We start from the raw sequence: 10,333 nt of genomic DNA on the forward strand, positions 1-10,333 counted from the left end.
TAGTCAGACGTTGGTGATCGGTCAGTTGCCGGTGGGAGTGATCAGCAGCCAGCAGCACAACATTCTTCCCGCGCATTCCTCCGCACACAAGCCCACTGACATGCAGAAGGTAATATGACACACAAGTGTGTTCAGTTGTACTGTATTTTAGAATTCTTAAACTCAAGATACAGTATATGTTCAGATACAGTACAGTACAGTACCCTGTATTAAAAAATGATGTACAAAATCAGTAAGTTTTCTTTTGATATAATATTGTTGCATGATTACAGCAAGGCATCACGTGGGCGACCCCTGGCACCCTACACTCTCCAGCTCTCCTGGCAACACAGAACCAACCAATATTCATACGTGGTACACAGCCTGGCCAAGAAAATGTGTTCATCTCTAGTCCTCAGCCACAAACAATGCATACTCCTAATTGTAAGTTGGGAGACCAAGTTTCAGCAAGATACTGTACCTACCCCAAGGACAGCTTTGCTCATAGATTAGTTTATATTCTACTTATTATTATTATTATCTTTAGTATCATAATTATTACTACAAATTTACAGTTGTAGAAGGCCACTTCCCCCTCCTCCACTTTTTCAGTTTTTTATTTTATCTTGTAGTTTTAATATATGTAGGGTTGGTGTTGATTTCCATATTTTGACATTTTGTATATGGCCAGTAGATAAAACTGTTAGTGAAGATACCACTTAGATGTAGGAGCAGCCTTCAGTCATGTATCTAGTAGTCAGAGGTGCTTCACTGTGTAACCGATCTTTTGATGATATTTTAGCTATGATGCAGCCTCTGGGATCCATGCAACACACCGCCACTCAGGCCCCCAAGCCACGAGCTGGGATGGAAATGCCTGCCAACATCCAACCTAAAGCACCCAACATGCGTCCACCCATCCTGCCCTCCAATCCTACACAAATTCGTCCAGGTTCATCAGTGTCGACACAGACGGCCGGTCAGCAACTTGCCCCTGGACCTATGACAGCACCCAGAGCGCAGGTGGGCGCATGTCTCATTACTCATAGCCTTTATTTATTACAGTTCTTTAGAATATATATATTTATATTATTATTTGGTACCAGTAGAGTAGAAATTTGCATGTACAGTCGACCCTCGTTAATTCGGACCCCTTTAATTCGGATTTCGGATAATTCGGACAAAATCTGAACGAACTTTTTTTTTTTTTTTCTTTGTAGGAATATTACCTACGCGGACCTTAAGCTAAAATGCTGGTCCACCCACTGCTGGGATAAAACACCAGCGTCTTTTTGGTTAAATGTAACATCTCCACCACTAGTGTAAACAATGGAAACGTAAAATATGTACCAATTAGTAATGAAAAGTTGTGCAGTTCCTTCAGCAAATGAAGCTCACCAACTTACAACAGGCTAAATTACCTTACAACGTGTTTTCAGTATTCTATGTTTAAGTTCTTAGCACAGGCTAACTTATCATATCATATACGGTATAACAGTTCTCATTGATCTACAAAAAATACCGGTAATAAAAACCTTTTTGAAATTTCACACTTTATATAATACCCGGTAATCTACTTCAACCTCCTATTGTTTACAACGATGCATGACGCACCACCAGCTGTTGAGTATCAGCTAGACGGTACACGTGTTTTTCGAATCGTTTTCAGTTAAAAAACTGTTACATCACATGTATATTTTACCTTAACTGTGCCTGAATGAATATATTCTCGGAAATAAACAGTAGTTTTGCTGAAACGTGATGTATTTAAATGTAAAATAGGATAAAATACATGACGAAAACAAAAGACTTTACCTAAGCTTCCGATGTCCTTGAGATGTTATTCGTTTTTTTACTAGTTTTCGGTTAAAATACTGTTATATTACAATGATATTCTATTCATGCTGTGCTTGATATAATACATTTACGGAAATGTAATATTTTTGCTGAAATTTACGTACGTATTACAGTGGAAAGTGGGATAAAATCGTGACGAAAACAATGACTTTGAAATATAATGCAATATTATCCCCTAAATCGGTTAATTCGGACAATCGGCTAAAACGGACACCCTTCTCCCTCTATTAGTCCGAATTAACGAGGGTCGACTGTACAGTATAAAGTAAAGACTTACTTTAACACCCCACTAGATACCATAATAATAGGTACAACTGGTAGACACAATTACTGATGTGTTTTCCTGTATTTAAGTGTAAGAATTCTTTTGTTTTGCTGATTGATGGCAGCATGTTAAAAAAAGGCTGTGTATGTATAAATGGAATGAATGTTCAAAAGACCAAAACATGGTTGTAAATTATAAAGTTTGTTTGAGTGGATGTTTGTGTGCCAGATGTTTGACACCCAAGATTTGCCCGCATGTTACCTTAAATATTGTACAGCCTATAGGTCATCAACGAGTGACCTGAGGTATTCCACCAGCTAAAATTTGTCTCTTCCCCACAGCCAATAAGTGGGGATTTTATAGTTAAATTCTTGATAATGTCCCAGAAATATATTTATGTAAAAGTAATTTGTAAAAAGCAACATTAACGTAGGGATGTTGGGGAGGCTGAGGAAACAGGATAATATGATGGCCTTCAAAAAGTGCAGTACAGTACTCCTTCCAAACAGTGTGGATCTATGTGAGTTTCTTTATTACTACAGGGTACAGTATTGATAGTAAGCCATTCATTTCTGTCTCACTTGTGCTTATATTTCCTGTATCACTCGAGGTATCCCAAGTAATCAATATTTTCCATCAGAACAAGGTGCGTGGCAAGAACAGCTCTAACCGCACGCCTCCAACCATGGCAAATGCACCGCAGATGAACACCTCTCAGATGACCCACAATGCTCTTGCTAATGCTAATGCCATGGCTGCGAATGGTGTCACAGTCAATGCCACCACGCAAGTCATGCAGCAGACGGCAGTGTCACCGGTGCCGATGTCTTCTTCGCCTGTTGTTTCTGTCCCTAATAGTAAAGTTATTTCTCAAGCTCCACCAATGCAAGCTATTACTAGTATGGCTCAAGCTAAGTAAGTCACCTAAATAATGCTGTGTAGGAACCTTTGCTGTTTGTTAAGTGTTTTTGAAATGATATAAAGTTGTGTATTGATAACCAATCAATGAATTTATATCCCAATATGTAGTAGACTTGGTTGTATTATGAATATTATATCTGATTAGGTTACAATTGGTTTAGAAATATAAAGAAATTTGAGATTATCAATCTATTAATGAAAAAGATTGGCTCTTATTGTGATCATGAGGTACTATACCTTAAAATAAATCTTGAAACATATTGTGTAACTCATAAACTGATAAGGTAAATACACTCCCTCAGTGAGCATTGTAACTCTTTTGTGTACAGAGCTGGAGTGCCCATGACCCCTCCGACAGCACCTCTACCACCAGCAGGTCAGCCTCCTCCTGGTTTACCACAGTTGGTCAGAGCTAAACCTCAGCAGCAACAGCAGCAGTGTAACACAACCATTCCTCAAGTGTCCGTAGCTCCCTCACCTCCTACTTTAATATCTAGTGTGTCTCTACAAGCACCAACTCATGTACAGACTTTGACCACCCAATCTCCTATCAGCTCCCCTGCTCCGATCCTTGCTCCTGCCACCACGTCCTTATCTACGCAACAACAGCAACAACAACAACAACAACAACAACAACAACAACAACAACAACAACAACAACAGCAACAGCAACAACAACAGCAGCAACAACAACAGCAACTACAACAACAACAACATCAACACCAACAACAACAACAATATCAGCAACAACAACAGCATCAACAACAACAGCAACATCAACAACATCAACAACAACAACATCAGCAACATCAGCAACATCAGCAACAACAACAGCAACATCACCAACAACAACAACAACCACAACCACAACTTACAATTCCAGTGTCACAAGTGTCAACCTCCCTTCAGCCTCCAACACTAGCACCAGCGATGGCACCCATATCTTCAACACCTCCAACACTCCAAGTCAAACCAGAGATAAAAACAGAGAACAACACAGCCAAGAAAGTGAATCACATAACCCCCATGACAACCGAGAGCAATTCAACCAAGAAAGTTAATGCTGTTACGTCTATGCCTGCGCAATTGTCAGGAACCACAACACACATGACGCAAGCGACAATGCCCCAGCAAGTACCGGCAGTGCCAACGATGAATGGTACGCCATCCAGTGAGAGTGGAGAGGGTAAGTAAATTCAATGGGCATAGGACAGATTTGTATATAGAGAATGAAGAAGTTACAAAAGGTATATACAAGTAATTGGTACAGCTGAAGAAAAAAAGAAGGATTCAGAATATTCAAAAGATTGGTTGAGTCAATTAGACGATTAAGGTGTTGGCACACATAATCAGACTCTTACAGGGAGTCTAGCCTGGCATGTTAACTCAGTAAGGAAAATTAATAAGATAAAAAGCATTCAGGTTATGTAAAAGTATTTTTGAGGCATTGACATTATATTCACAATGAAGATAGAAAAGTATAGGTGTGATTATCGTTATATACCGTAATTTCTTTCCAAAGCCTTCTCTTACTCATACCTTTTGCTTTCATCTGCTGTAATTCATTAATTCTTACAGCTATAAAAGATGTATTCTTTCACAACAAGGCCCAAAATGAGGTTTACTGTTATTACTTCACACAAGCCAGCACTGCAGCTTGACCTTCCTGGTTAAGTGAGAATTCCCAGAACCTCATATTTTCTCTTCACTTTACCCTTTCCCTAAAGCAAATGCTGTTTACTCTCTGTAATCCACTGATCCACAGTATTCTGCAACAGACCCTCCTCCTGCTCCTGTCATGTCACAAATCAACATTTCATCGGCAAACAACACCATCACAATGTTCACTCCTACTCTCAGACTTTACTCCCTCTTGTCTGTTTTTGCCCTTCACCTTTGTTTTACACAATAAGGACATCAAGTTTTATTTCATCATCAATTTTACATTCAGCCTTCCTTATTACTTATCCCACCCATCCACATACACACATACACTCAAAGATTCCATTATGATTTGCTTTTGTTTATTTTTAGGAACCAAATAAAAGATGGGGCTACTACTGTATTCCTTTGTACATACTGTATAGTGTGTACCTTTTTAGGCTTTTCCCTATATGGTGGGGCTGGAATGATAATTAATCTATGTTACACTTATGTAATTTTATCATGAATTTTATCATTAAAAGGTACATTATTCCTGAACCTGAATAATATTTTTGTTACAGTTCATGATAAAGCCCCACAACCAACAGTGAATGGGACAACACACCTAGTTGCACCTCTACCAGCTGCCACTGGCCCACCAAAGGCTATGGTTAAGCCACAAGTACTCACACATGTCATAGAAGGATTTGTTATTCATGAAGGTGAGCAGTTAATAAATATTTTTCACTGGCAAGTAAATATGGTGACTAAAATATGTATTGTAGAAGTAATAGTGCATTACTGTATAGGAAAAGATCTGAATGAGGAAGATTCACTTAACCTATTCCTGTACAGTGCATCATGAGAGGGTAGATCGTTATTGGAGGTTATAATAACGAAACTAGCCATCTAACATTATTTGTTGGATTGTTAGACATCATTAGCAGTGCTCAGATAGGTCTATGTATATCTCTTCACAGTCACTGGGGTACTGAGTAAAGTCTCAAGTGCAGAAAAGTGATTGAAAGGTTTTCTAAACGATACATCTTTTTGCTATTTTTCCAACAGTAAAGTAAAGGCTTTGTTTATTGCCCCTCTGATAGGTCTGTGTTATAGTCACCATCACAGTGAAGTAAGACTTGTTTTGTCTCGCATTCTCAAGCTTCCTAGGAACCTGTGGTGATGGTTGTTTTTTTTTGAAGTGGTCAACATTACTCCATTGGTGTTATCATCCTGGTGATTCAAGTTAGCTTAGGTTCGCTAAATTTAAATACCCTCCATCTTGTTAATATTCTAACATCATAATATAGTATCTTTTGCTCAGTGGTGTGTCATTTCTGTTCTTTTAACTTGAAAAAGTCTTTGTGAATCAAAATTAGATCAGGTACTGTATGCAGTTTTGTATCTTGATGCTCTAGATCACATCAGATAATGTGTTCCATATTTATTTACCAGAGTTATGGCTACTGTGTAATTCATATTTCTGCCTGGAAGTAAACGTCACTATTATACTGTTCATTATCTTTTTTATTTTTTATTGCATGTGCTGCAATCCACTTTCCTCCCTGTATACACACATTAAGGCAATCCAAATTATTTACACACATTGTTAAATCTTAATACAAGAAAGTGGCTAATGTGCTACATTTATCTGGTGATGATAGCCAAAGCAACATGCAGGTGATTATTGGTATTGGGTCTTAACACTTGGTGTGATGATGGTTGGTTGTGTAGGAAATGTTCCACAAGGACCACCCCACCTTCAGTATTGGGAGAGTAACTTGTGTACTATATGCTGATAGAGAAGTCCATTGCCTATTTGCTCATACTCCTATTTCAGCTCACTTATATATGCTTACCGTTCTGTCTTGATATATTAGCTCTTAATTAGGTATTCCCATACTTATAAATGAGGTACAGTATAAGGGAAGAATATTTCATAACACTCTTACATACATGTCTCAAAAGCTACTGGTGCTTATGAGTAGTAATATGTGAGAAAACCTTTGTATTCATGTGTAAAGGAATGTAGTAAAGCTAGATGTTAAAGAAGTTAACATCTTTTAACAGCTTCTGAGCCATTCCCTGTGAGTCGATCATCCTTGCTAACTGAGATATCAAAGCCTCGTCCTCCCAACTACACCAACACTAGTATCCCAGTTGCTGCCGTCACCTCCTCCTCGGCACAGCCATCAGTAGGAGGACAAGCTGAGAAAGAGAATCTACCCGATGATGAGGCTGCCAGTAAGATACTTTATTCCTTTATTTTCACTGCTTCTTGGGGTAGCTTTTTTTTTCATCGCTTTTGTGTGTATAGATGAATGGGAGGAGTTTAATGTTGAATGGCCATTTAGTATCTGAGGTGTATTGACCTTGTATGATGCTATATCTGTCTGTCTCTGTCAGCTGTTGCTATATTTAAACCAGTATAATAGACACAGAATCCTGCTATAGTCTTTAGGTCACCAACCATCTCCACACCACAAGTGTTCAAAACTCCACACCACCGCATTTTATTTTTTATTTTTCAATGACAAATAAAGCAGCCATCATTTGCCTGCATGAACTAAGAATTTATTATCTGCAGAGTAGTATTAAGGCTCATTTAACCAGTAAACACAAGAGGAAAATAAATCTGCAAAAAGTTTGTCAAAATTCTTTTGTATCAAGACAATGATTTAATAAAAGCAATAATACAGTATACAGTATTAAGGGAAGATTTTACTTTGTTGGGAACTCTAATTATGATAGGTATATTATTTTTAATATTTCATTTTCTAGTTGATAAATTCTGAATCAAATTATAGGTAAAATTTATTATTCTTCATACATATTTGGCAAGAGACAGAGTAATGCCTGTGTGTGTCCATCATTGACTGCTTAACTCCTCTGGGAACTCTGCATGTGGTTATGGCTTTACACAAAGAGTTATGATTACAATATCTAATAAAGGCATCAACTCTCTGATAGTACCACTACATGGGAGCTAATATAGTACTGTACAAGTATCTGTGCTGTATAATACATTCAAATCTGTACTTATTCCTATACGCATGCAAGAAAGTAATCGTCTCTATCCTCTACCAACAGGAAAGAAGACAGGCGAACAGATATCACCATCACCAAAGGGAGACACCGCCAAGTGTGAATTTTGTGGTAAAACTGACTTACGTTCCAAGTTCAAGAGATCCAAGAGGTTCTGCAGTACAGCTTGTGCTAAAAGGTACGTTAAGAATACATTTGTGTGAATAAGCGGAGAACATGATGGCAATGCGTAGTTTTTGGGGGAAGGATCACTGGTGGTACAGTAGTAATGGTTGGTGCTGGCTTATGTGAAAAGGAACCTTGTAACAACACATTTCTAAGGGCAATGAGATTGATTGAATGAATGACAACAATTTAAGGGAAAATGTGTGTTGTGTTTGTGTGCGTTCCTAATTTCTGCCAATTTGCATTAAGTGAGAATATTTTAGAAGTATTTGACTCGCTCATGCAAGCTTTTTCCTGCTACATTATATTGTGTGGAATCAAGAGTAATACTGTACAGACTTTGCCTTATTCACTTCATCTAGAATGGCTGTTAGATTTAGACTGCATTTGCCTAAGACATCCACTGAGCGTTTGTTCCTTTTACCAGTTTATTTGTGTTTCTTGATGTCTGTTAAGTGCAATGCTTCATTTTCATTTATATCAGTTGATTTTTATTTATTTTTCAACATTTATAAGTTGTGCTTGGTACCTGTAGTTGATATATTTGTTTATAAATTTTATCATGTGTTGTCTGCAATGTTCATCAGGTTTTTTACTTAAGTATCTTTTATCTTTCAAAACATTAAAAACTATCTCTCCAACAGATATAATGTTGGCTGTTCAAAAAGAATTGGCCTATTCAAAAACCCAGATGAGTCACCTAGTAAACGGCTGCGTGAGGACGAAGATGCGGAAGAGGCTGAAACTGCCCCCCAGTTAATGGCGGTCGAGCCTCAGGAAGTGGGGACAGTAGAAATGGAAGTTGATGAAGGAACAGTTGAGGCTGATGGATCGACAAATTTAAATTCTCCTAAAACACAGAGAGTAGACATCCTCAAGTGGACGGTAAGAAACATTTAACTGTATCTATGTTCTCCACAACAGTGAGGGGTAGAGACACTTAAGAAAGAGAATGCAAGTCAGAGAAATGTTCCAGGATTTAGATGAGATCATCCAGCTACAAGTATAACTGTAATTTAAATGGAGAAAACCTGGAAATGGTAAATTAATTTGGATATTTGGTGTTAGGAAACATTGTATGATAAAGGCAAATTAGAGGTATCCTGCAAGTGTTGGTTGAGGAGGAAATGTACTTACATGCTGCCTATAAATTTCTAAATATATAAATTAGTAAAAAATAAAAACTATATTAGAGGAACTGTCACACTTGACAGGGTAACAGATAAAGAAGTGAGAAGTGTGTTAGAAATAGAGCTATCTGTAGACACATAGATGAGTTTATTGAGATGGATTGGCAATGCTGAACATACAATATGGTGGATGAAGGTTGGTGAAACGACTCAAAGACATATCATTAGAAGTTAGGAGATCAGCAGGTAGCCCAGTGAGTAAATTGGTTGAGTCAGTCATGTACCTTTTTGGGGCCTTGAAATAGGTTTGTGTAATGTGCCAGAGCAATGACAGAATAGTCTTAGACAGTGGAGGATACCTCAATAAGACCTTGGAAAGCTTTGATGTTGCTTGTCTCAGTTGGATACATTGTACAGGTAGTTGAGAATATCATTGAGTGGATATATAGATAGTTTGAATGAACATGTTCGGAAGGATTGTACATGTTAATAACTTTTTTGTTTTATATATCAACAGGTGAAAGATGTGGTCGAATTCATACAGAACCTTCCAGGTTGTAAAGAATATGCAGAAGACTTTGCCCTTCAAGAGATCGATGGCCAGGCATTGATGCTTTTGAAAGCTGACCATTTAATGTCAGCCATGTCAATGAAGCTTGGACCAGCTTTGAAGATCTGCGCTAAGATTGAGCAGATGAGAGGTGACAGAAAAGAAGCATAAAGAGTACAAAAATTATGGGATACATTTAGAAGAGCAAGATAAATATGATGAATTAAGTGGAATGCTGGTATTACTATAATATTAATATTGTTATAGGTACAGTCTCGTTCAAGATTCTTCGAACACTGCTGGAGACAGCTGGCAACTCGAGGCCGTTTGTTTACTATAGTACGTGGTAAAAATTATGAATAAATGTAAAAGTGATCGGTGATTGGTTACTTAATTCCCCGTTGCTTAATTTAATGGTTGGGCTTTGTTGTTTCGTTTTATATTATACTACGTACTAAAGTAAACAAACCGCCTTGAGTTGCCAGCTGTTTCCAGCAGTGTTCGAAGAATCTTGAATGAGGCTGTACATCATTAAACTTTGCTCTTTTATTACAGTTACTTCCATTCTTTCAGTTTTGAAGTAACTGGAGTCTCCTTTAACCAATTAAAAGTCAAGTATTGGTATCTATTGTAAATAAAAGCTAGTACTTAAGAAGAGAAAATACATAGATAAAAATTATTTTATTTTGAAGGAAAACCCAGACTGTGACATTACTGCACTGCCGTATCTAGGGTTAAGGTATTTTTCACCATTTTCAATGTTTAGATTTTGAATGT

General features: G+C 37.6%; 1 protein-coding gene across 1 annotated transcript; it reads left to right on the forward strand.

The window, feature by feature from the left end:
• Positions 1 to 3,789: 3,789 nt before the first annotated feature.
• LOC121867272 (polyhomeotic-like protein 2) lies at positions 3,790 to 9,915 on the forward strand. Its single transcript, XM_042367141.1, has 6 exons — positions 3,790 to 4,208; positions 5,248 to 5,388; positions 6,737 to 6,910; positions 7,757 to 7,889; positions 8,521 to 8,761; positions 9,524 to 9,915. Exons 1-6 carry the CDS (start codon positions 3,953 to 3,955, stop codon positions 9,725 to 9,727), a joined length of 1,149 nt encoding a protein of 382 aa, XP_042223075.1. The 5' UTR covers positions 3,790 to 3,952; the 3' UTR covers positions 9,728 to 9,915.
• Positions 9,916 to 10,333: the final 418 nt, after the last annotated feature.

The sequence above is a fragment of the Homarus americanus genome, unplaced genomic scaffold (assembly GCF_018991925.1).
Source record: "Homarus americanus isolate GMGI-L3 unplaced genomic scaffold, GMGI_Hamer_2.0 scaffold6317, whole genome shotgun sequence".
Classification (NCBI taxonomy): domain Eukaryota; kingdom Metazoa; phylum Arthropoda; class Malacostraca; order Decapoda; family Nephropidae; genus Homarus; species Homarus americanus.

Bases quoted from the DNA above. Each gene is read 5' to 3' on its own strand.
- LOC121867272 (XM_042367141.1), top strand. From the start codon at position 3,953: ATGGCACCCATATCTTCAACACCTCCAACACTCCAAGTCAAACCAGAG. The intron at 4,209-5,247 runs GTAAGTAAATTC...TTTTTGTTACAG, and splicing joins ATCCAGTGAGAGTGGAGAGG to TTCATGATAAAGCCCCACAA. The intron at 6,911-7,756 runs GTAAGATACTTT...CTCTACCAACAG, and splicing joins ACCCGATGATGAGGCTGCCA to GAAAGAAGACAGGCGAACAG.